General features: G+C 44.6%; 1 protein-coding gene across 1 annotated transcript in view; it reads right to left on the minus strand.

Annotated features, from left to right (window-relative positions):
• Positions 1–27,621, minus strand: part of NPSR1 (neuropeptide S receptor 1) — an 81,835-nt gene that overhangs the window by 10,183 nt on the left and 44,031 nt on the right. Inside the window, exons 3-6 of the mRNA XM_056857048.1 lie at positions 23,548–23,651; positions 20,606–20,699; positions 16,084–16,285; positions 10,528–10,604 (exon numbers count right to left, since the gene is read on the minus strand). Coding sequence (XP_056713026.1) covers positions 10,528–10,604; positions 16,084–16,285; positions 20,606–20,699; positions 23,548–23,651 — 477 coding nt within the window. The remainder of the gene's footprint in view (positions 1–10,527; positions 10,605–16,083; positions 16,286–20,605; positions 20,700–23,547; positions 23,652–27,621) is intronic.

Below are 27,621 nucleotides of genomic sequence, written 5' to 3' on the forward strand. Positions count from 1 at the left end.
TGTTGGGATTGTACTCAGGTCGTGAGCAGAGCTTGGACTGCAGTACTGCAGCTCACCACTCTGCGCCATGGGGCTCTTAGCTTTATGCGATACCTAGGGAAAATTTCCTTCCTACGATGTTAACTGGGTTAAACTTGCTTCCTGATTTGAATATATTAGCATTTTTTGTTGTCAGACACTGACTCGTTTGGTTCTTGTAGGTTATCCGGGCTGTGTGACCATGGTCTTGGTATTGTGACGTTTCGCCAGCAGCTGTGGCAGGCATCTTCAGAGGAGTAACACTGAAGGACTTGTTACTCCTCTGAAGATGCCTGCCACAGCTGCTGGCGAAACGTCAGGAAAGAAAATACCAAGACCACGGTCACACAGCCCGGATAACCTACAAGAACCAATGAACTCTGACCGTGAAAGCCTTCAACAATATACTGACTCGTTTATCACTTATAGGCTGTCGCTTTTCTGCATGCATGTACTGCTTTCATATACCTGAACTGACAAGTGGAATTTTCAGGCCTCTGGTTCCCACATATGGAAGCTGTATGCACATGTAAAAGAGATTTGTTCCCCTGTTCAGAGAACTTGGCAACTGTGCATATTTGGAAGCATTACAGGTAGTTCTTGCCCCCAGTTTCCACACTTGCCAGGTCCCCAGTATACATGGATATAATACATGTATAGAGCTCATGCATCCACAAAAGTTTTCCTGGTTTCTCAGATAATTGCTATACATTTCCATTTTAATATTAAGAAGAAGAGTTGGTTTTTATATGCTAATTTTCTCTACCTTTCTGTGAGCTCCTGACCCTTCGAACCAGAAATCACCACAGAGTCATATAGAATCCAAGCAGATGGCTTTTACTGGTCAAAAAGGCAATACAGTGCATACAGGGAACTATGGCAGCTATGAGAGTCTCACTAGCCGAACGATAATATAAGGCAGTAAATGGCGGGAGATTATACAATAACAGCATACACAGACAGAGTCAACTTTCCCAGGAGCAGTATTCCCAGGCCTTGGTATGTGTGGTCGGCCTTGAGGCTAGACAGTACAGTACCGACACAGAAACAATACTGAAACCGAGATAGCAGCCTGACATCCTGCTCCCCTTAGGGCCCCCTCCCAGTCTGTAAGGGGGACGGTCTGTCCGGGTAGGCAGTGTGAAAGGTATCGATTAGTTTGGGGGCGGAGACATCTCGTGCGCGAACCCATTCGTCGTAGGCAGGGGGGAAGTGTTTCCAACGGACCAAATACTGTAGGTTTCCATGGTGAACACGAGAGTCAAGGATTTTGGAGACCTCGAAGTGCTCTTCCCCCCCCCACCATAATGGGCTGTTCGGGGGGCGGATCGGGATGCCATTGTGGAGAGGCCGTATGGGGCTTCAGGAGGCTAATGTGGAAAACGGGATGCACACGCCTCAGGGTTTTCGGGAGAGCTAGTTCCACTGTGACAGGATTAATGACCCGTGTGATCGGGAACGGGCCAATGAATTTAGCATTGAGTTTAAGGCACGGACGGGTGGAACGTAGGTTTTTGGTGGAAAGATAGACCAATTTACCCACTCGCAGTTCGCCCCCGGGGGAACGATGTTTATCAGCTTGTGCTTTGTATTTGCGCTTGGCTCGGTCGAGATTGTTAACGAGCCAAGGCCAAGTGGTACGGAGGGTGTGTGTCCAGGAAGCAACGTCAGGATCTCCCTCCCCCTCCACATTATTTCTGGGAGTAACAGGACCAAAATCCTGTCCATACACTGCATAGAATGGGCTAAAACCTGTAGATTGATGAACAGCGTTATTGTAGGCATATTCTGCAAAAGGTAACAGTTCCACCCAGTTATCTTGGTGGTAGTTTACATAACAGCGTAAATAACATTCAAGGACAGCATTTACACGTTCAGTTTGACCATCGGTTTGAGGATGGTATGCAGTAGACAATCCTTGTTCAACCCCTACCAACTTGAGAAATGCTTTCCAAAACTTGGAAACAAAGCCACTGCCGCGGTCACAGATTATTTTGCGCGGAAACGAATGTAATTTGAAGATATGTGTCACGAAGAGGCGGGCCATTTTTTGAGCAGAGGGGATCCCTGCGCATGGAACTAAATGGATTTGCTTGGAAAACAAATCAGTAACAACCCATAATACAGTTTTTCCCCCGCTGAGAGGGAGATCAGTCATAAAGTCCATAGCAATCACTTCCCATGGTCTGTTGGGTGTTTCTAGAGGTTGCAGTAGCCCCGGGGGTTTGCTTTGTGATTGTTTCACTGTGGCGCAAACAGGGCAGCTGCGAATAAAAGAGTCAACGTCGGAACGCATTCCCCCCCACCAAAATTGTCTGCGCAATAAGTGGAGAGTTTTTAGGAATCCAAAGTGTCCAGCTGTTTTTACTCCATGAGCTAAGTGTAAAACGTCTTTTCGAAGTGCCTTGGGTACATACAATTTAGAGTCTTTGTACCATGAGCCTCCCTGTTCCATTACCCCAGGGGGTAGGGTGTGAGTGGAGCGTTCAGAAAGGCAGTGGTCCCGAAGGGTATTTAAAAAGGATTCGGAGATGGGAACCTTGGCGGGAACCCCCCCCCGGCTATAGTAGTCTTAGGACCAGCTATGGGGGTAGTGCTTACGTGCGGTGGCGCGCAGATTGTAGGCGGTAGGGCAGCCGGTGGGGTTGGAGGAGTGCAATCGTCGGTTCGTTGTTGTTGCGAGGGCGGTTGGGTAGCCGCTCGGGTTGGAGGTGCTGGAGAACTGGATCTGGGATTTTGTTGCTGAGAGCGAGTTTGCACGGCCAGTACAGGAAGGGCTCCCCTTTGCGTAGGGGTGAACAGAGAGTCAGTTGGTCTCTCGAGTTTTACCGGGTATTGTGGCAACCGGGAGAGGGCATCTGCGAGAACGTTTTGCTTCCCAGGAACATGCTTTAGGACGAAACGAAACTGAGCGAAGAATTCAGCCCAACGTTGTTGTTTTGCTGATAGTTTATGGGACCCCATGAGGGCAGCTAGAGTCTTGTGATCGGTCCAAACCTCGAAGGGGATATTGGACCCCTCTAAGAATTGTCTCCATAGAGTCAGGGCATGGTGAACGGCCGCTGCCTCTTTCTCCCAAATGGGCCAGTTTAATTGTGCGTGCGCAAATTTCCTCGAAAAGTAAGCGCATGGGTGAAGAAGGCCATCCGGACCTTTCTGGAGGAGGGCCCCTCCCATAGCTACATCGGAGGCATCGACTTGCACAATAAACATTTGGTTTGGGTCCGGGTGCTGTAGTACGGGTTCGGATGTGAAGAGGCGTTTGAGAGCCACAAACGCGGCTTGGCATTGATCAGTCCACAGGATTTTTGCGGAGGGTAAGGTAGCTGTGTTTGCTTTCCCTTTGGTTTTTAGTAGATCAGTAATGGGTAGGGCCACTTGGGCGAAGTTAGGAATGAACCCTCGATAAAAGTTCGCAAATCCCAAAAACTGTTGCACTTGCTTGCGGTTGGTGGGGGGAGTCCAATCGAGAACGGCTTGGATTTTGACAGGGTCCATGCGAAGACCTTGGTGGGAGATTATGTATCCTAAAAATGTGAGCTGGCTTTGATTAAACTCGCATTTAGCCAGTTTTGCAAAGAGTTGGTGGTCGCGCAGGTGCTGCAGAACTTCTCGGACTAGAGTTACATGCTCTTCCATGGTTTTTGAATAAATAAGAATGTCGTCTAAGTAAACCACCACCCCGCGATATAGCAAGTCATGAAGGATTTCGTTGATGAGTTGCATAAAGACCCCCGGGGCCCCTTTTAATCCGAACGGCATCACGAGGAATTCATACATACCGAAACAGCTAGAGAAGGCAGTGAGGTGCTCATTTCCTTCGCGGATGCGGACTCGGTAGTAGGCTTCTACCAAGTCTAACTTGGAGAATACCCGGCCCTCCTGTAACTGTCCCAAAATGTCAGATATTAATGGGATAGGATAGGCGTTGGTTTGGGTAACCGCATTGAGTTTCCTGAAGTCAATGCATAAACGAAGGTCGCCCTCCTTTTTTCGGACAAAAAACGCGGGGGCCGAGTTCGGGGCATTCGATGGGCGAATGAACCCTCTGGCGAGGTTTTTGTCAAGGAAGTCCCGGAGAACAGTGCGCTCGGAAGCGCTCATAGGGTAAATTTTACTTTTGGTTAATGTGCAGTCCTTGACCACCTCAATTGTACAGTCCGAGGCCCGGTGGGGGGGTAAGGTATCACATTCTTTAAGGTCGAAGACATCCGCAAAGTCTCGATATACGTTAGGTAGGACTGGAAGTGCTGGGACATTGGAGGCCAATGCTGGGACGGGCGGATATAACAGCGCAAAGTTCTGTCGGTGCTGATCGCACATGGGGCTGGCGAAGGAGATAGTGTTTGTTTCCCAGTTAATACTGGGACTATGTCCTTTAATCCAGTTAATACCCAAGACCACTTCAAAACGGATAGGGGCTATAGTGAAGTCTATTTGCTCCCAGTGGGAGCCAATTCCCATTGCTACCCCTATGGTGCGGTGATCAACTGGACCCCCCTGGAAATGGCTCCCGTCCATTTGGGCAAATTGGACAGGGGCGGGTAAAGCCTCAGATTCGGCTCTGAGTGCAGCAAAAGTGGCTTCGCTTATGAGAGTGCGACAGCAACCGGAGTCGATTAGTGCTTTGACGGGTAGTTGTGGGCCACCGTTAAGGTGTTGTAAAACTGCATCCACGTAGACGGTGGAGTCCACTTCTTTGATTTTGGTAGGAGCATTCGGTTTAGCAGGAGGATCCTGAGAGGTCTGTGGAGACGCTCCATTCACCACAGACCGGAGCCGTTTTTTGACAAGTCGAGGGGAGATTCCAGGTTTAAGGCTGGAGAATTCCAAGGATTTTCCTCATCCGAAGAGGGAAAGTTGTCCCCCAATGGGGCACTTGTAATCCGAGACCCGGCGGGGTCGTAGGTAGTAGGCAGGGAGGCTGGGTCTCCGGCATGGAGTGCAGAGGGTGTGGGTCTTCCTGGAGCCGCGCTGCGGGTGGCCGCGGTGCCTCTGCGTGGTGGACGACCTCTGGCGCGGGTTGTCGTGCTGGGACGAAATAATTCATGGCGGTGCGGGCAAACAGCTGCAAAGTGGCCCATTTCTCCGCAAGTAAGACAGGCACCTCTCTGAAATCGGGCTTCACGTTCCTGGGGCGGACGTGGAGGATTTCGTGGGACGGGCGGTGGTGCCTTGGATTGAGGCTTTTGGGTGCTTTTTTCCTTGTGCTTTTGACGGACTAGAGAAATAAAGCGTCGACGGCTTTCCACTTCCTCGGCCAATAGAATCCAGTCTTCAAGGGTATCGGGATCGCCCCGCATGTATGACCAGTTCAGAACGTCAGGGTGCAAGGCTTCCCTGAAATGATGAATTAGGGTGGTCTCGGGCCAACCTACAATTTTACTTGCCAGTCGTTGAAATTCATCGGCAAATTCTCGAACTGTAGCAGAGCCTTGTTTTAGTTGTAAGAGTTCCGTTTTGGCTCTTTCCCCCAAGAAGGGGTCTTCAAACCTCCTTCTCAGAGCAGTCATGAAGTTGTTGAGGGAACGAATAGCTCGAGAGCGGGTGTCAAACTGGAGGACCATCCAGTCAGCTGCTTTACCTGTCAGAAGGGAAGCTACATAACGCACCCGGCTATCTTCCGTGGGGAAAAGTTGTCCTTGTTCTCGCATATAACTGTCCACTTGATGCAAGAAACAAGGCAAAGTCTCGAGAGATCCGTCGTACGTAGTCCTCAATTTAAGTTGCTTCCAAGGGCCGGGCGCAGGTTGGCCCGGTTGCACGGGTGGTCCGGGCGGAGGAACAACGGGAGCTCCGGGAGGCAAGGGTGGAGCAGGCACATTAGCGGGTGGTTGGGGTGGCTGGATGGGCACCCCCTGACCCGGTATCGGAACGGGCTGTGCCTGGGCTATCAGGGTTTGTTGTAATTGCCTGTTATCCTGAAGCATACGTTCCATTAGGTCTTGGAGTTGATCAACACGGTCGGAGAGCTCCCGATTCTGGGCTCGTAAGAGGTGAACCTCCTCACTTGGGCCACCAGTAAGATGAGGTTTACTGGTCCGGAAGCTCGTGGCCCATTGAGAGCTATCTCCATAAAGATCCTCGTCTTCAGACTCTCCTGAGTCTCGACGTCGGTCAGCCAAACGGCGTGCGCGTTGGGTCGCGCGCGACGGGACGAACGCCGGGGAAAAAGACAGACCTGATAGCCCTTGTACAGTGTCCTTGGGGCGCGTATCCATTTTCGCCCGATCCCTAACCCTTGCTGCTGCCGCCTTGGCTGCTTCAGCAACCTCTCTCTCTCTTGCGACCTTAGCCGCTTCGGCGGCATCCTTATCCACAAGAACTTTGGCGTTCTCAAGTCTTAGGGCAGCCTCCGCCGTAATGCGCGGTAAAAGTTCTGTTTCCAGGAGTGAGAGTATGGGGTCGGGCGAAAATAATGCCATAATGTGAGCTCCTGACCCTTCGAACCAGAAATCACCACAGAGTCATATAGAATCCAAGCAGATGGCTTTTACTGGTCAAAAAGGCAATACAGTGCATACAGGGAACTATGGCAGCTATGAGAGTCTCACTAGCCGAACGATAATATAAGGCAGTAAATGGCGGGAGATTATACAATAACAGCATACACAGACAGAGTCAACTTTCCCAGGAGCAGTATTCCCAGGCCTTGGTATGTGTGGTCGGCCTTGAGGCTAGACAGTACAGTACCGACACAGAAACAATACTGAAACCGAGATAGCAGCCTGACACTTTCAAGGAGAATCAAACTGGCATACAATCTCCTTCCCTTCCTTTCCCCTCAGCAGTCACCCTATGAGGTAGGTTGGGCTGAGAGAGCTCTAAGAGAGCTGTGACTAGCCCAAGGTCACCCACCTGGCTTCATGTGGAGGAGTGGGGAATCAAACCTAGTTCTGCAGATAAGAGTCCACCATTCTTAACTACTACACCATTTTGGCAGAGTTCATTTGATTAAAAGGTATTTCAGTGATGGAACATGATACATTTTAGAAGCATTGATCTAAAATTTCTCTTGCTGATGTAAATCTACTTTATCAACTGAAGGCCAATTGGTGTAACTTGATGAAACATAAAGTCCCACTGGAACTGTGTGGTCAGAGCAGTTAGAATAATTATGTTGGCTTCACTTTGATCATCTTTTTTCTCTTATTATTTCCGAATAAGAACAATGAGAACCAACCTGGTAAGAACTTGTTTGACCATATTGTCAGTTCGGCTCTAGTCTCATGTATAGACTAGATCAACAAATGATCTTGATGATCATTATACTCTGCTTCCTTACAGTGCTATGAGCTTTAATGCTTGAAGGAGTATCCTGGAGTTTGGGAAAGAATAACTATTGTAAAGAGGATCAAGTCAGCTTTCTAACCAGTGAAAATTCCTCCCTGGACACCATCCATCCAACTCAAATTTTAATGTCCTACCTTTTTCTTGTAGCTCATGGCAGCTTGCAATACCAACATACATATGAAGCTGCCTTCTACTGAATCAGACCATTGGTCCATCCAAGTCAGTATTGTCTACTCAGACTGGCAGCGGCTCTCCAGGGTCTCAGGCAGAGGTCTTTCACATCACCTACTTGCCTGGTTCCTTTAACTGGAGATGCCGGGGATCGAACCCTGGGACCTTCTGCATGCCAAGCAGGTGCTCTACCACTGAGCCACAGCCCCTCCCCAAATACAAATATAAAAATACAAAATTTTAAACCCCATTAACTCAGCTCCCTAAGAAGGGAGTTTATTAAAATCCCTAGCAAATAAATGGCTTTATAGCAGACCTGAATCCAAAAACATCTTTGGATGCATCGAAATTGCAGAGGAATTTAAGCTTTTCTTTTTTTAATAGTAACAAATCACAATCCACTTTTGAATCTTCCCTTTAGTTCCAAAAGTGGGTTGCTATGCAACTCTAGGAGCTGTTATTTGATAAACATGTCCAAAACTTCCTTAGGTGCTTGAGTATGACAGAGCTAATTGTGCATTTCTGAGGACCCTGACCGCACTGTCAGAAGCTGATCATATACAACAGAGAAGCTTGACATTCCATCAACTGGAATGATGCCAGATAAGCGGGTTTGTCTTGGAGTAATTGGAACAGCTTCCCAATTAAAGATGGCTTTCATACTATCTTAGAAAATGACGCAGCAGCATCCCAGGGGCTAGAGATCTTGGGTAATTTAACTCCCAGAGCTGCTGAGTTCTTATTAAGGATGGCAGGAGGGCTTCATACTATATTTTCCAAGACTCTTAGTGCCCAGGGGCACTGTTGCAAGCATGCCCAACAGTATCCTGAGCACTAGGAACTCTGGGAAATATAGTTCTCAGGGTTCTTGAAGTCCCACTCCTTAGTAAGGACTCGGGAGCCCTGGGAAATACATTTTCTGAGGTTTCAGGAGTACAGGATGTTGGTACCAAAGTGCTCTAGGACATAATGGAGGCCCCAGCATGAAGACTTTCCATGGGTGAGGCCCCCTTGTCCCTGTTACCATCAGGTATGTTTTGAGGGAAAGGAATTGGGAGAAGGGGGCTGGAGCTCCCAGAAGGGTTGGCAGGATTGGCAGGGCTCCCTCCTGAGGATGTCATGATGAGACAAAACTTGAAAGTCTCAAAAACAAACTGATTCCTAGTTTTTTTGGGTATGTGTTTGTGGATAAATTAGTTAACCCAAGCCCATTCTGAATCAAAGTAAATTCTGTATAAAGCTTCCAACAGATGGCTGCCATTGGGATATAGGTTGCACTTGCCAATCTTGTATGTTTCTTTGAATTAGCTAACATTCCCTTAGGTTTCGGGCAAGTAACAGCTGCATAAAAGCATCAAATATACTTAAATATATCATTCTTGGTTGGTTGGCAGAACGTTACTGTAACATACGTTGTATTTTTGTGAGTTACTTCAACTTGGTTATTTCTCATCCTGACTGGAACAGAACATTGAAATATCAGCCAAAAGGTAGTGATTAGAAATAATTGTTTTAAGAGATTTGTATTTAGAATCTGGTTAAACCTCAGATCTTAATGGAAAGCTTTTTTTTATGGACCAACAGAACTACGCATATTTGGGAATGATTAACTAATATATCTTGATAAGAAGCTATGGCTCAGTTAGTAGAGTTTTCCTTAAATAAGATGCCAGGTTCAATCTCCAGTTCTTCAGTTTAAAGGATCTTAAGTAGACCTCTGTTGAAGACCTCATGAAGCTGATAAAAGTCAGAGCTGAATGGTCCCATGGTCTAATTCAACGTAAGACTTCATAGGTTCATATTGGAAGTAGAGGTCAGAATATTCAATACTGGAATACTAGATGAGCCAACATGGTGTAGTGCAGTGGTTCCCAACGTGGGGCACCTGCCCCACAGGGGGGCAGTTTGATTTTTAAGGGGGGCAATTCAAGAATGAGTTATTAACAGTGAATTTTTTGCATTTCTTATGGTTCTAGGGGCCTCATATACACTATATAAATATATATTGTGACATATACATTTTAAAAAATTAAAATCAGAATGTACACGGTGGTCAGCTGGTGACAATGTCACAGGGGGGCATCAGGATTTTAGAGATGCTTAGGTGGGCATGGCCAAAAAAAGGTTGGGAACCACTGTAGTGGTTAAGAGTGGCGGACTCTAAGTTGGAGAACTAGGTTTGATTCCCTGCTCCTCCACATGAAGCCTGCTGGGTGACCTTGGGCTAGACACAGTTATCTCAGAACTCTCTTAGTACCACCTACATCACAAGGTGTCTGTTGTAGGGACAGGAAGGTGGTTGTAAGCCGCTTTTAGACTCCTTAAAGGAAGAGAAAAGCAGAGTATAAAAACCAACTCTTCTAGCCAAGACAATGATCATAAGATAAAATTCCTTATTAATGGTGTGTTGACCCTTGGATGGCTTTTTGGCCAAGCCATCCAAGCAACAGTTTGGGATGGCATGGTGAAGAGGGTGCCAGCCTACTGCAGAGGTTCAGTTTGCTCCCAGCCACTGGTGAGATGGGAGATGATGGGCCTTGCCTCCTGGACCCATGCAGCTGCCATCTGAGACCCTACTAATGTTGGCTCTGGAGAAAGCTAAGCGGCTACTTTGCTGGGGGGGGGGGGGTGACAAAATACTTTGAAGCAGAACTGCATAAATCCAAACGAAAATTCTGCTTAATTCATCCTGAATCTTGCACAATTGTAGTTCCATTCTAACCTTCAAAAGTGGAGAAATCTAAACCTATGTGTGGGAGCATTTGGACTGGGCTTACTATCCACGTCACTGACAAATCTGCACAGAGCCCTACATATGTATAACTGTACAAAGACAGGCTCTCTATGTCTAATTAGACCTTTACTAATAGTTCCAAGATTCCCAGTTGTTCAGCCGTTGTCCACATGTAAGCGAAATTTCCATTGAATGAGTGGAGTCTCATTCCAACCCCTGCATGAATTCAGCCTTCCCTCCTTCTGAAGGTCTGAACACAACTAAGAAATATTTTCGAAACAGGATCAGAACTTGATTTTCAAATCACTTACCGGAACAGTTAGATACAACCACAGCATGAGCTCTGCTCTTAACCCATATTGTTCGAATCACGATGAAGTAAATAACACTACAAGTGAGGGAGAAAGTAGAAAAGCAAGCCATTGAAATAGTTTTAGATGGGATAAACCTAAGAGCTGTAACTATTTCATCCATAGTTTGCCAATACACATATAGTAGATTTTAACAACTGTGATCTTTGGCATACAGATGCAGTTGACGTTAATATCACATAAAATTTGATTTAAGCTTTGTAGTATCACAAATTTTTAACCAGAAGACTTCCTTAACTTTTTCTCCACTATATCTGCAACATAGGAGGTTGAAAGCAGGCTGGAATCTGAACAAAAAGGTTCTCTAAACTCTTCTACCATCCAAGTGAGGACAATAGAGGAAGGAAGGAAGCCCAAAAGGGGCTTTAATATGGATACAATAGCCTGAAATTTGCAGAATATTTTAGTAGCAGCACTAGCTTTATCTTTGAGGGAAATTGAAATGAAAACAACAACAGAATATGAATTAATTCATATATTTTGAAAAGCCAGAGATGAAGAGAGAAGGCAAAAAGGTCCTAATGCCCCAGAACCTCACAAGGTTGAGGGTCCCCAATGTATAGGTTCTTATTGCCAAAGGTCAGTGAACAAAGAACATTGTGCTTTTCTGACATCTCACTTTCGACAGAGTCGGAAGCAAATATTCTTGTTTAGAGAATGGCATTCAAGGTCACTAATGGAGTTATCATACTTAAATGCGTGCGTGCGTAAAAGTGCCATCAAGTCGTAGCCGATGTATGATGACCCCCATAGGTTTTCAAGGCAAATGGTTTGCCACTTCCTTCCTCTGTATAGTCTTCCTTGGTGGTCTCCCATCCAAGTACCATCCTTGCCTAGCTTCTGAGATCTTTCAAAATTGGGCTATACTATACCATTCCACATCCTCTCATAATTAAATACCACACATTAAACAATATAACTTATTATGTAAGTCAGTTCTTGCAGGTTATCCAGGCTGTGTGACCGTGGTCACACAGCCCAGATTACCTACAAGAACCGATGAACTCTGACCGTGAAAGCCTTCGACAATATTATTATGTAAGTATTCCAGGTAGGAAGAATGTCCCATAGAGGACCAGCGTTGCAGATGTAATGTTTTGTTTAGCATAAAACTGTAAGAGAGATCAGTATATGAAGAACAGCTGCTTGAAAGAGCCAACCGGTCTCATGTTCTTTCATTTGATTGTACAATGTACAATTTTACAATATGTACGATTTAATTATACAACGGCCACTTGAAAAGGCACAAATAGTTTAATAGAAATGGAACTGAAAACTTTGACAGATGGAAATTTGTAATGAGCACAATTTCTATCAGAAAAAAAGGACTTCAATCAAAGCATTGTAAGATCAGTGATGGCATTTAGCAGGTTCTTGGGGGCTCAGACAGAAAATGGATGCTTTCAGGCATGAAAGTTACCAAATCTCTGTTGAGAAGCAAGTCTTTGTTACTCTTTGTATCCATGCAGCTTTATCACAGACTAGCCAATGGAAGACCCCCCCAGAACATCCATTTAATTAAAAAAAGGTAAAAACGCAGCCCATCAGGCTTCTTGGTTACCTGTTGACATCAATCAATATTGCACCTAATGGCCTTCAATATTTGTGCATCTGCTGACTCGCTATCTGGAACAATAAGTCACTGTTGCTCATTTCAATGGAATGAGATGCAGCCCAATTGTTTCTCCACCTCCTATGGCGGAAACCAGCAAAACCGATGCTCTGGACTGCAGATGAGAAGTATTTGAGCCATACAAATGTAGCTTATGAGCAGCAAATCCTCTGTTGTGGTACCAAGCTAAGTGAGCAGCGAAGAAGTAAAGCCAGATTTCTCATCTAACAATTCTAGGATAACTTTTCTATACTTGTGTTCTTGGGATCATCCCTTGGGTTCCAGAGGAAAGGAGAAGAAGACTTAAAACTCTGACCATCCATAATTCCCTATAGCCCACTACAGATGGGAACAGGGGAGAATTCTAAAGTGATACTGGTCCCATCATCTTCTGAGCACAACACATTGCAAGTATTGGTGTGTTCTAAATATGGCTTGGTTGCTTAAACAGGTACATGTTGGGGAAGGGGAATCATAGTGCTAATGTTTGCAAAATTTAGGTCAAATTGTGGAAATATACTAATTGTTTTTAATTTTTTAAAAAATTATTGCCTTGAGAACATATTTGAGTATCACTGTAATGAATCGCATTGCCTCACATCCTCTCCCCTTTCTCTGCCTCATTCTTTCCTTCTCAGCCATTCACCAACCTACCTTTTATCTATTGTATTGTATTTATTGTATCAAATCTCATTGTTTCATAGATTCCATGGATTCATTATGATTTTTCCCAAAAAAGATTTTAACTGAACTTCCCTACTTTTTATGTCCTTATACTCACAGACTAGGCTCACTAGACACTTACAGTATTCCGTGTGGCTTTTTGACTCAGTTCCATCACCAAAATGTTATCATTGGGAAGTTTAATCTTAATAAATATGATGGCTTAGTTGCAATTGTAGTTTCAGTAACAGAAAAAGTTGTGATTGAAAATGTAGAGTTGACAATGCAACGTTTGACAACCCATTAAAATTCTGTTGGCCCCCACCTGATTGCCAATGTGAACACTTCTCTTTTCTGAGGTTCCAGTTTCCTCTGGTTTTGGGCATCTATGGTGCCTTAAGGGAAAAAAAGCCCTGGGGATTCACCAAAAGGAGGGGAGAAAAACTTTTTTTCACTTCCACTAGCCATGGGTTGCTTTGAATAAAAGGTGCACACAGCTAAACATTTTGCTCATTCAGGACCCTGGACAGCAGCCCATTTCCTCTGTCTCCAGCGAAGAGAATAACAGACATCTTTGCTTGCTTTCATGAGAGCCAGTGTGGTGTAGTGGTTAACAGCGGTGGTTTGGAATGGTGGACTCTAATCTGGAGAACCTGGTTTGATTCCCCACTCCTCCACAAGAGCGGAGGAGGCTAATCTGGTGAACTGGGTTTGTTTACCTGCTTACACACATGAAGCCAAATAGGTGACCTTGGGCTAGTCACTCTCTCAGCCCCACCTACCTCACAGGGTGTCTGTTGTGGGGAGAGAAAGGGGAAGTGATTCTAATCCAGTTTGATTCTTCCTTAAGTGGTAGAGAAAGTTGGCATATAAAAACCAACTCTTCTTCTTCCTCCTCCTCCTCTCACCTGGTCATGCAAAACATCACAGGCTTATCAATGACCCCTTTACATAATACATTGTACCACTTATCCTTTTCCTAGCAAGGTATGCCAAATTTTAATAGCAGCAGTACAGAATTTAGCGGTCTGGAGAGAAACCTGAGATTTTTTGTCTATTAATAGCAACTTGGCCAGAAATAGTTCAGATCATCCAGGGAAGTTTTTGAGCAAAGGACGTTTCCCCCATGTTTTCTTGATGCTGGTTAAACACGAAACCAGAAAACACATGGAAATGCGCAGGGAATGCAAAGCAACCTCTGCCAGTCAGAAAATGCAAGCATAAAGCAAAGCCCTGAAATAGTTGGCAGGGTGACCCCGAGGAAACAGCCATGTATAAATGGCCAAACAGTTTCATCTTAGATACAAAAGGAAGAGTATTTTAGAGAGCGGTGACAAGTCGGACACCAGAGCATCTAACCTATACTTTCAGTTCCATCTGCTACCTGTCTTTTGCCTGCCACTTCTAGCTTTCCCTTACTGAACAACATTAAATTAATCTAATGGAGGATGTGTATGAGCGCAAGGTCAAGGAGGAAAAATAGATTGAGATCACATCTAAACAATGGACAGACATGTAGCCATGCACACAGTCAGTTTATTATTTGTTTTAATAAATAATAGCGGCAACAAGCCCAGACAAAGGTGAGGAAGAAAAGAATGTGTGGGATTGCGAGATTATTGACAAAATGGTCACGTATACTGCTAAGGCATCTCATGGTAATATCTGTCTTACAAGGTACTATTTTAGTGGTAACTAAAGGAAAAATTGAGTGGACCAGCAGAGAATAATGAACCTAGTGCAGAGTTCAGCTGCTCCTTGTAGACTTAATTGGAGCCATGCACACAAAAATTAACCTGTGGGGACATGCACAGTAACATCACACCAATACTCCTCACTGGGTCACCTTCAACCATGGGCAATCTTCTCATTTACACAATCCTTATGCCTGGTGCAGTCAAGATTTCAAGGAGTGACAGCTGATAAAGAAGGAACGGGAGGCACTTGCAAGGAGAAAAGAACACAAAGCAGGCCAAAAAAACAAAACAAAAAACCACCAGCAAAAGAGTCTGTGGGTATTGTGATGTTTTGGGGTTTGTGGAAAATATGGCATGCAGCTGAGAGGTTGATAGCAGTGCCACGCCGGACATAACAATCATGCTTGCCACAGGAGCAGTAAACACCTAAACTGGACGACAGGTGCACATTCTTAAACGCCATGTGCACCCAATGAGGAAGCCATGGCTGGATCGGGGGCCGCAGGTGTATGCGCACAGCTGTTCCTGGAAGCACACCTGACATGCACACTTTGTGTGCAGCTCATAATCCACCATGCAGTCCACCAATAAATAGTTTGGTCTTCTAGGTGCTTTATAGCTGCCCTGTACCTACACAGTCTTGAGTTAGCAGCTAAACTCAAGTGCGTGCCCTGGTTACATCTACATTAGATTACTGCAACGTGCTCTAGGTGAGGCTGCCCTTGAAAATTGTCCAGAAACTTCAATTGGTACAGAACACTGCAGCCAGGATGTGTACTGGAGTGGGATTTAGGGACCATATCACTCCAGTGTTGCTCCATCTACACTGGCTCCCAGTTTGTTTCTGGGCATAATTCAAGGTGCTGGTGTTGACCTTCAAAGCCCTATATGATTTGGGGCCAATATACCTGAAGAAGAAGTAGAATAAGAAGAGTTGGTTTTTATACCCCAATTTTCTCTACCTTTAAGGAGACTCAAACTGGCTTACAATCTCTTTCCCTTCGTCTCCCCACAACAGACACCTTGTGAGGTAGGTGGGGCTGAGAGAGTTCTGAGATAACTGCAACTAGCCCAAGGTCACCCAGCAGGCATCAGGTGTAGGAGTGGGGAAACCAACCTGGTTCACTAGATTAAAGTCCACCGCTCATGTGTAGGAGTGGGGAATCAAACCCCGCTCTCCAGATTAGAGTCCACTGTTCCTAACCACTACACAACACTGTAGGATTTCACCTACTTTAGTAAAGTACAGTCTCCCACTAAAACCTTGGATTATACCATTTCTTTTATCAGACCTAGACTCATATACTGAGAGTACATCAGATTGCAAAATACCTAGCACATGCAATGGCCCTAAAGCTATCAAATAGATCTGATAATGCAAGTTTACCCTGCACCACAAATGGATAAAATCTTTTATTAATTGTGTTTATCCTAAAATTGTAAAATTGTTCATTTCTTTGTTTCTCTATGTTATGAATGCTTAAGACTTTGACAATGAGCAATAAAGATTCAAAAGATTCTTACCTGATAATAATCAGAGGGATAAAATACACCAGGAAGGCAACTGTGGTCATGTATGGGATCCAGTAAGACTCATCTGGCCAGGCAGCCCAACATTGTACTTCCCCATTGGACAGCTGCCGTTTCCCAAATATGATCAGAGTCGGAATTGAAAACAGGAATGCGAGGCTCCAGGCAACCACAATGAGGACTTTCGCCTGCCTTTCTGTTCAAGAAAGAACAAGGCCCTGTTAATACATGTAGATAAATAAAGCGTTTTTTTTTTTTAATTCCCTGTACAGCGAATAATGATGCAGTAGTAAGAGAGCTCTGAGAGGAGAGTTCTCCACAGCGGTGAGATAAACATCGTTGGTTGCCTGCTGTGAAATGAGAACAACTTATTGCATTCAATTTTCAGATTAAAATAATTATGGATGAACACCGCAGGTATCATTGTAGATGATAAAGGGTAATGGAAAGCCTGTGTCAAACACTGTAGTCCTAAAGGTGCTCATTGTAATTTCAGAAGGGAGTTACTGATGGCTGATATTTGACCCACTTCATTCAAGCTGAGGGCAATAGGCAGCCTAGTTAAGACCGACATAAAAACACGTTGCGGCTTCATTTTGTGAGGAAGGGGCCCATAACTCAGCGGTAGAACGAAAGTAGGCTTTGCATGTAGAAGGTCCTTATTTCAACCTCCAACATCGCAAATTAAAAATTATCTCAGATGGCAACGAAGCTGTTACTGGGATGGGACCAGAGGGTACCCCCACACACAACAATTGGATTGGATTCTGCTGTGAAAAAGGAAGGAAGGGTCCTCCTTGGCCACCTAAAAAGACTATGCCAAGCATCAGGGGACCTGTATTTACAAAAACCATGCATTATGGGGGCTGTAGAAAGGAGGGGAAGGGAGCTAGACTGAATGAACATGCTGGCAGAATTCAAACCATTGGTTGCCCTACCTAGGATTTTTTTCAAAATACACTTTTCAACGTATTTGACAGTTTCTATTTGAAGAAGTAGTAGTAGTAGAAGAAGAAGGGTTGGTTTTTATACCCTGATTTTCTCTATCTTTAAGGAGTCTCAAACCGGCTTACAATCACCTTCCCTCCCTCTTCCCACAACAGATACCCTGTGAGGTAAGTGGGGCTGAGAGAGTTCTGAGAAAGCTATGACTGGGCCAAGGTCACCCAGCAGGCTTCATGTTGTTGAGTGGGAAAATCAACCCGGTTCACCAGACTAGAGTCCACTGTTCATGTGCAGGAGTATGGAATCAACCCTAGTTGTCCAGATTAGAGTCCTCCACTCTTTGATCACTATACCACGCTGGCTCTCTTTGTAGAGTGACCTTCTTTTTACAATAGGAAAGTGTCTGGTTAAAAAATCCCAACAACCAGTAGTTGTTGGTATCACCCCCACCCCAAAGCGGCCTTCCTCCTGCCTCCTCTGACCCACTGAGCTCAGTCCCCTTGCCCCGTCTCAGGGTAGGTTTTTCAAGACTGTTGTCACCTTTATCATTTATAAGTGATCTAGAAGAAAAATCTCCCCTCCAAGAGGTATTCTGACAGAGCATGGCAGGGCACTTAAAGGAAGGCAAGTGGTAACATCAGGAATTATTGTTGTAGTAAGCTGTCCATGTTATTAAAGTTTATAAACTTTTAAATATGTGTTCTTATTTAGCTTATTCCTTTCAGATGCTGTCATTTCAGATACACATAGACTGTTGGTCTATGTGACGGGGTTATAGAACTTTCTGTAAATCCACTGCAAGGAAACTACCAATCTATTATTTATTTAGGGCCAAGAGACACACTGCATTTTGTCACTAGCTGGTTCATCACATAATGTAATGTGTAGTTTATCTGAAGCCCCTCCCAGAAATGTAGCCACCCCACCCAGCAAGGAAGGTTGGCTTGGATAGCAGGGCTGGAAAAGACCTCTGCCCAAGAGAGCCTTTTTGTCTGACCTCAGGTAAAGTTATTGCATGTCATACTAAGATTTTGTATCTCCTGCTCTACTGGGCTCCTTTATGGGTATCCGCAATTCCTGCTAAAGTGGAATCTGTTCAGGCTTCCTTTCTTTCTGCCCTATTGCGGGCCCCAAAATGTGTTTCAAATTCTACCTTGCTTTTTGGAAGCAGGCTGTAATTCCATCTCATTGAAGGTTTGGACTGCTGTAGTTAAATTTAGATATTTTTTTTGTTATATCATGATTCTTTGCCAGTTTTACTACAGTGGTCACAGCAGGATTCCCACCTGTCATCTTGGAGCAGTAGATATGAAGTTGAGAACAATGGAGTAGCTCCACCATCCTCTTCTTTGGATATCCCTAGTGTTAGGCAGAGAACTTTTGAATTGTTAAGAAAGTATGATCAGGATAGAATTAACCAGGATGCTAAAAGAGTTTGTTCTGAACTTTATTGGGGCTTGTCAATTCCTTTATTTCCTGTCAAGCAACAACATCTTAACTTTAAGTTTCTTAGTCTCAGTATATTGTCCGCTTTTCTTTTTAGGCCGGGTAAATGCAGTACCTTTGGCAGAAAGAGTCGGCTGTTGTTCTGGAGTCCCTCTAGCCCAGAGATCCGGTCTATGCAGAAGAGCAGACATTGAATCATTAACTTGTTTTTTCTTCAGTTGTGGTTTATATTTCACTCAAAGGGCTTGCTTTATAACACCTCTTGTTGTTAAGTTTCCTGACTGCTCGCATGATTTTCACCTTTTATTTCTCTTGGCTGGTAGTGATAAGGGAGTTACAATCTCTGTAATTAAATTTATTTTTTCTGCTCTTAAAATTAGGAGCTTGTATGTATCATCTAAACCCAAGGATTGAATATTTTAAATACATTTATTTATTTTAATATTTAATAATTTGGGACTTGTTTTTTTATTTGCCCAAGTGCTTTGGCACACAGGCACTCAGATTTCTGAACAGGAACAGGTAAAGGTTATTGGAACCTTGGAAATGTTCTGTTATCCTTTCCAACTGGCTCCCACAGCTAGATTAGTTAATGCAGCACAGCTATCCTAGTAATAACTCCATTACAATTCATCTCAAAACCATGAATGAATGTGAGGCACATAGGGACCAAATCCTAAGCAGGTCTACTCAGAAGTAAGTCCTATTATATTTAATGGTGCTTACTTTTCCAGGAAAGTGTTCCTAGAACTGCAGTCATAATCATTTAAAGGCTAAGAAATTAAATATCTCTGTGTACTAAATGCCCAAAGGCATGGAGATGAGATACTATCTTCCTTCTTACTCTGTAGAGGATGACACATCATGAATTCCAGGTTTACACTAAGCTAATATATGTATGCATCAGGATAATTAGCTGTTTCTAATTTCACACTTTTAGTCTTGTCAGTTGTTATAATTCCTAGGGCTGTTGAAAAAAAAAATTCGATATAGTTTGGCTTTGGCAAAATTTGGCCCTTTAAAATTTGGGCCATGCCGAAGTCTGAACTCCCCCGCTTCGGATCTCTGAAATTCGGGTGAGATCCGGAGTTCGGGGGAAAATTCGCCCCCCCTCGTGCCTTCAATGGGCTTCCCTGAAGGCGCGCGGGGGGCCCTTTAAACAGATATGCGCCTCCCAGCTGGAAGCCCCCTGAAGGCGCACGGGGGGGGGGAGCTGAACCCTGAATTTGCCGAATTTATTTCCGAACACCCCGAAGTCGGGGAATTTGGCTCCCCCCGTTTCCCGCCTTTTTTGAATTCGGTTCGTCCTGAACCGGAAACTGCCGAATTGGGGGAAATTCGACGGTTTTTCAGTTCGGAATGAACCAAATCGACAGCCCTAATAATTCCTTTAAAATCCTCTGTGTGCCCAAAGCTCAAATATACCATGGGTAAAAATACACCTCAAGGAAGAGACAACGAAGTGATCCCCAAAATGTTGCTTTGTGGTAGACAGGAGACCCCCAGGAACAGAAGGAGTGGGGAGTCAGTCTGTTGAGGAAGATAGGAAAACAGCAAAAATTGTCCTCCTTTTAGTGGGCATTTTCTGCAGGACTCAATGTCTATGAAGACACAGGTACAAAGAACTTCTCATCACCTATCCTCTATTTCCTTAAGTATTTTTGAACACTGCATAACTGCATCATAATTAATGGAATTATTGCAAGGCAGAAAATAGTGTGATTTAAGTTCAGGGCCTCAGACTCATTAAATCTTTGAAGTCACTACTGATATTGTGAATTGTCTACCAGGGATGGGGGTTTTTAAACCCTTTTTTTGGGGGAAGCCTAATTGCTTTTCCACACAATAGTAACCAAAAAGGGGGGGGGGAAATCACTGGAATACTTCTTGAGGCAAAACATCACCTGACATTTGTGGAACAATAGGAAGAAGAACTCCAAAGGTAACATCACAGCTATTTGAAAAACAGTGAGAAGGCCTGAACAAAGCCAGTGAAATGGAATAACTAAAATAGGGTAGTGCGTTATTCATTGTAAAAGGACTTTATTTCACAGGAAAGTTACCTAACAAATTGATGCTATTAAGGAAAAAAACAATTGCAAAAAAGTAGGGGGGGATTTCTTACCTCCTTGAAAGAACTTCATGGGATAGACTATGGCATGATATCTGTCTATGCTCAGTGAAACTAGGACATACGTCGAAGCGTACAAAAGTACAACCTAAAGAAAAAGGGAAAAAGTAATCTTATATATTTGAAGGATATGATATGGATATTTGAAGGATAGTCAGTGCAGTGTAGTGGGTAGAGTGTTGGGCCAAGCTCTGGGAGACACAGGCTTGAATCCTGACTCTGCCATGATGGAAGCTTGCTGGATGAACTTGGGCCAGCCAGTCACTCTCAGCCTAACCTACCTCAGAGGGTTGTTGTGAGAATAAAAAAGGAGAAGAGCAGGCTTTTATATGCTGACTTTCTCTACCACTTAAGGAAGAATCAAACCAGCTTACAAGCACCTTCGCCTCCCCTCCCCTCCCCACAACAGACACCCTGTGAGGTTGGTGGGACTGAGAGAGCTCTAAGAGAGCTGTGACTAGCCCAAGGTCACCCAGCTGGCTTCATGTGGAGGAGTGGGGAAACCATCTCAGTTCACCAGATAAGAGTCCGCCGCTCATGTGGAAGAGCGGGGAATCAAACCCGGTTCTCCAGATTAAAGTCCACCACTCCAAACCACAGCTCTTAACCACTGCACCACGCTGGAGAAGAGGAGAAAAATGTAAGCTGCTTTGAATCTCCATTGGGTAGAAAGGTGGGGTATAAACAAAGTAAATAAATAAATCCCCCCCTAAATCTTGTACAAAATTAAGAGTGAACACAGCAGTTTAAGCAGTGGGATGTAGTGATTAGAGTGTCACAATCTGAGAGAAGCTTTCTGGGTGCTCTTGGATCAGTCAATCTTTCTCCACCTAATCTACCTCACAGAGTGGTAGTTATGAAGATAAAACGGAGGAGAGGGGAATGATGTAAGCAGCTTTGAGTACCCACTGGGGAGGAAAGTGGGGCTTAGATATCTAAATAAACTAATAAACTTTCACTCCAAAGTTACTCCCCAATAAATCCATTCCAAAGTTACTTCCCAATAAATCATTCGAAAGTTACTCCCCAACAAATCAAGAAAAACCGTGTTCTTGAATCAGATATGGGTACATATGTTCACTTCTGTGGGAGTGGGGCTGACAGACCACCCTAAGATTGGCCCCACCAGCTTGTGCTTAGGCTGGGGCGTGGCAACAGCTAGTGCCACAGAACACACTATGACCTTAACACAACTTTATTTATATTTACACGCCACCTCTCCGGAGACCTGGCTCTGGACGTGGCTCACAAAATAAAAACAAGACAATAAAACAATAAAAGCAACAATGTCAGAATTATCAATAAGGAAACAAGCCATTAAAAAGCCAGTATAAGAATTTTAAAAAGATTTATGCTTGGGATAGAGCTGCAGTGAGAGTGTGCGTGGAAAAGCAGGTCACCAAGGAGACCCAGGCTGAAATACCTGCTGAGACTGCAAATCAAACTGGGCAACCATGAGGACTCAGCTACATGAGATATTGGCAGCTTCATGAAAAAAAGAAGAAGCTCCCAGTGTTTGTGTTTAATCACATAGAATAGGTAAAGGTCCCCTGTGCAAGTACCGGGTCATTCCTGACCCATGGGGTGACGTCACATCCTGACGTTTACTAGGCAAACTTTGTTTATCACATTTGGTTTGCCAGTGCCTTCCCCAGTCATCTCCCCTTTACCCCCAGCAAGCTGGGTACTCATTTTACCGACCTCGGAAGGACGGAAGACTGAGTCAACCTTGAGCCGGCTACCTGAAACCGACTTCCGTTGGGATTGAACTCAGGTCGTGAGCAGAGCTTGGACTGCAGTACTGCAAATTACCACTCTGCAACATGGGGCTTGGCACCAAATTCATATTCATACAGTATGGCATGAGGAGGGCTGAGACTTTCCTCCTCACTGTATTGTCCTGATCTGAAATTGTCCCAGGGAGCTATTTGCTGAATTGCAAGAAACATACAACAATGGGGGCCAAACTGCAGACCCCCAGGCCACTATAGGCTTAACCATGCCTCCCCTTGCACCATGGTCTTGATCCAAATCAGCCCCTCTTTGCAGATGTGATTTTTACAGGAGGGAAAACCTGGGAGCCCTGCTCACAGAACCCCTAGCATTGTGTTAATTCGATCCCTAAATGAGTCCTTCTTTCGTAGCAGGCTGCTTTCACACACTTTGGATAATGCATTTTCAATGCACCTTTGCAAGTCAAACAACTACCAAGATGCATTGAAAGTGCATTGATTATCCAATGTGTGTGAATTTTGAAAGCTAAACTACCCACAGGATTCAAGACAAAAAAGAGGTAACTTGCAGAGTCTGTGCTGGGCTTCAGATACTTGGTATTTGAAGAAGAGATCTGTGGCTCATGAAAGCTCCTACCCTGCCAGAAATTTTGTTAGTCTTTAAGGTGCACCTGGACTCTGGCTCTTTTGTACTGCTAGTGACAGACTAACGCGTCTACCCATCGTGATCTATCTCCAATCAAAGGTGTGTTTGAATACGGTTTGTTGAACGCACGTCTTGTTGATTCTGCAAGACTGTATGTCTTGATTTCTCTGATACAATTTGATTTTAAAAAGGGAAGCATAATCATCAACTTTAATTTTGCTAGTTCACTTTGTTCACTATGAAAAATAATGACCAAAGTGAATCAAGGGTTATTACTTGTGCACTGAATGCATTTGAAGGGATGTATAAGCACGATCAATCGACAAATGTGATTGAAGCACTGAAAGAAATATGATCTTGTGGTGCGATTTTTTGATGAAAGGTGACACTATGTCATGATATCATTCTGCACACGTGGCTCTTTATGGGCAACACCTTTTTCTGCTTCTATTCCCCCACCCCCATATAGTGTGATTTCAGGTATTTAACAGTGAGCGAGGCCTTAATTAAGGAATAAACATATCAAGAAATTATTTGGCATTTATGACATCTTGTACCTGAAAATAGCGCACTATTCGGCAGATGAGATCAGGGGCCATGAAATCTCCAGTGAAGCGCCAAATTATATCAGTCATTATGTTTATGAGTCCTGTAAAACAATCTGTTAAAATATTTTTAAAATTAATTCGCAGAACACAGATACAAAATTGTTGTAGTATCATAAGAACATAAGAAAAGCCATGCTGGATCAGACCAAGGCCCATCAAGTCCAGCAGCCTGTTCACACAGGTGCCTCTAGAAAGCCCACAAGCAAGATGCCTGCAACAGCAGCCTGCCTGGGTTCCACAGCACCTAATATAATAGGAATGCTCCTCTGATCCTGGAGAGAATAGGCATGCATCATGACTAGTATTCACTTTGACTAGTAGCCATGGATACTCTTCTCCATGGATACTCCATGAACATGGCCACTCCCCTCTTAAAGTCTTCAGGGTTGGCAGCCATCACCACATCCTGGGGCAAGGAGTTCCACAGTAATTTTTGTGTGTGAAGAAATACTTCCTTTTATTTGTTTTGAATCTCTCACCCTCCATCTTCAGCAGTTGACCCCCTGTTGTACGGTGCACAATCCCACTCCCTGCTCCCCCATCAAGAATACAAAACAGGATCTCCTCTACCTCCACGGTGGTCCTCGCTTCGGTCTGCCACCAGAACCTTTGCTTATTGAAGGGCTCCTTGAGAAACATTGGTCTTGTGAGAGCAGACGAGTCAGTGGCAGAGGAAGGGGGCTCCTTGGCAGAGGACTAGAGAGAAGCGTGAGGAGAACGACAAGAGCACACTCATAGTTGAAAACCGCAGGTGTGCTCTTGTAGCTATGCACTGGGAACTCCATGAGAACAGGGGGGAATAATCCCCCCATGCTAAAGTTTGGATCCTCTGACGTCGCTCTCAGAGTCCAATTTGGAAGCAGAGAAGCAGCAGGCTAGGAAAGGGTTGAGAGCCCCTCTTTATTCAGGAAATTTATTTATTTAGGAAATTCTTGTGCTGCCACTCCAGAGTCCTGCTCTTCCCTGTCCCTTAGGGAACCTCCAGGTGGTGGCTGGCGATCTCCTGCTATTACAACTGATCTCTAGGTGACAGAGATCAGTTCCCCTGGAGAAAATGGCTGCTTTGGCCATTGGACTCTGTACCCCACTTAAGCACAAAAGGGAAAGAGGATCGTGTCAGTCTGTAATCAGCCGTGAGGGTAGTAAATGTGTATACTTAGAAGGATTCAGCTGCTGCCTGAAGGTGGCAATCATTTTCAAATCAGACCACTAAATTTTGTCTCTTGCAGAGCATTCCTGAGGTGGGGGGCTGAAAGTGCTCTGGAGGTGGTGTGATTCTTCCACCAGGTAAGAGGCCTTTTATCATGGAATAAGAGGCATTAATACTGGTGGCGGGGGCAGATCTGGGCCATGTCCGCACTGCGCATTTGCAGCTCCAATTTCCGCGGGCTTTCCTTGCATGTCCCCACTTCATCTCACCCGAAGGATTCCGAGGACGTCTCCAGAGCACAATTTCTCCGCGTCAAGCGCATCTGCTTATACGGCGAATTAATAAAATAAAACGTCTTCCACACCCGGTGCCTTAAAGTGAAACATGCAATGAGTGTTCAATCCACTTCCTGCTGCCAGCCAACCCCCGCGCTCCCACCGCCTCCCTTACTAACGCTGGACCAATCGCCGTCCTTGCTTGGAGCGCCGACTGGGCATGCGTGGGAGCATGCCGGTTTTCGGGCTTATCAAATGCAGCGGAGAAAGGCGGCGCGGTGGGAACAGAAATTGAAAGTCATTTTGGATACTTGTGTACTGGACGCGTGTAAATTGCGAGGTAAGTTGGTAGTGCGTTCACGGGCCTGAACACCCTTTCCAACAACAGCATTGCTGCAGCAGGTTTTGCCTGGTGCAGCATTGCTGTTTTCAAAGGGACTTCCACCCCATTTTTGCATTTTTTTTGTTTTGTTAAAGGCCTTTTTTAGAAACATCTTTGGAGGCGCCATTGCAAGGCTCAGGAATGAGCTGTTGGTCTCACAGAGGGGTGACAAGACGCTCCTTTGGGGGATTTTGGTGCAGGGTTTGCTATTTTACTCTGGTTTGAACTGGAAATGGTTTCTTTTTAACTATTATTGTAAACCACCTTGAGCTACGAGGAAAGGTGGCATATAATTGTTGTACTTACTAACTAAATAAATACATTGTTTGATTAAAGCCACACAGACTTGAACTGAACTAGTCTGCCCGCTCTGAATGGGTGTTTTTCTCTTTCGGAACACCACCAATCCATCAAATCCTACCAAATAGATAATGCAGCTCCCACAGTTCCTATTAGCTTTGACGTTTTAATCTGAGAACTGAAGATTAGAAACTGTTGCTTGCCAGACAATGACTGGAGTGGGCGAAAATATTATTTCTTTGTAAGGGAAGAAAATTCCACTCAGAATGTTTCCGTCACTGGGAGCAATCTCCTTTCTTTAGACAGGAATCAAGCATGACAGTGGCTTGAAGCACCAAGACAAATGTTGTTTGCTTTACACAGTGCTCTTACAGCAACACTGGGGACTGTGCTCTTACAGCAATGGGAAGGGCTGTGGCTCAGTGGTAGAGCATCTGCTTGGCACACAGAAGGTCCCAGGTTCAATCCCCAGCATCTCCAGTTAAAGGGACTAGGCAAGTAGGTGATGTGAAAGACCTCTACCTGAGACACTGGAAAGCTGCTGCCGAGCTGAGTAGACAATACTGAGTTTGATGGACCGAGGGTCTGATTCAGTGTAAGGCAGCTTCATGTGTTCATGTGACTCACCTTCCTTACAAACCAACCCAGCAGTTCCATTGCTTTGTTGGGTAACAAACAGTTCAATCTTCAGCAGAGTTGCACCTTTCTAAATCCACAGATGTCAATGGATTTAGAAGGGTATAACTCTGATGAAGATTGTGCTGGGACTGTGGTCAGCATTTGGATGCAGGTGAATCAATTGAAGCCTGGTCCTGTCAAGATTGAAGACACTTGAGTTCCGGCTTGAAATCAACCACCTTTGCTCACAAGGAGGGAACAATACTTGTCCCCGGTATTGATAACAAGAGGGCAAATTATGCTACTCTCTAGGAATGAAGCAAAGTGAAAGTCAACTTCCTGAGGCTGCATTTCCACAGCAGCCCAATGTCCTATCCTAGAACATCTCTTAAATTTTAAGAGGAAGTCTTAAGGAGGAAGGCTTTGATGCAGAGCATCTGAAGGTCCGAAGAAACAAACACGAAGCCCCCAGCTCTGTTTCTTCTCATCACCAGTTTGTATTTCCTTTCACAAATCCCACAGGGCCAAACCCTTAAGCCAGTGACTGATAAAATACCAGCAGATACATAATGCTAGAAATGAACCACAATCCAGGGTTTCTAAGGAAAATGTCATGAATTGTTCTGGGGCGGGGGCGGCGGAATTATAACTTGCATGCATTCATTTGTTAATTTAGTTTTGCTTGTGACTTTTCCCAGACAGGCAAAAGTATTATATTGAGGAAAAATCACATTCAGGTGTATTTTTGGCAGTTGATATAAAAGAAATTAGCTCAGTTCATCATGTGGCATTGTCTCATTTGATTTGGAATACAGAACAGAATCATAGAGTTGGAAGGGGCCATACAGGCCATCTAGTCTGGTTTTGATAGCCACCTGTATTCAACATATGTCATATCTATCAATTTGCCCCCATGCTGTTTCTGAGGGTCCACTGACGCATAGGTAAAAAAAATTTAGGGGGCTTAGTGGGAGAGGGAGATCAATGGAAATCATTAATCTCTCTGCCTTTATGACTAAGGAATGGTATGATTGTGTAGAAGGGCAGAATGGCAGGGTATACATTTTGTAAATAAAAATATATATATTAGTCCACAGCTAAGTGTGGAGGCTTCCTCCAGAGGACAAACCCCTTCTTCTCAAGGAAGGCTGTTTGAGGACTGACTGTGAATTATTTGGTTTGCGTAGGGTTGCCAACCTCCAGGTACTAGCTGGAGAACTCCTGCTATTACAACTGATCTCCAGCCAATAGAGATCAGTTCACCTTGAGAAAATGGCCACTTTGGCAATTGGACTCTA

The sequence above is a fragment of the Euleptes europaea genome, chromosome 11 (genome assembly GCF_029931775.1).
Source record: "Euleptes europaea isolate rEulEur1 chromosome 11, rEulEur1.hap1, whole genome shotgun sequence".
NCBI classification, from domain to species: domain Eukaryota; kingdom Metazoa; phylum Chordata; class Lepidosauria; order Squamata; family Sphaerodactylidae; genus Euleptes; species Euleptes europaea.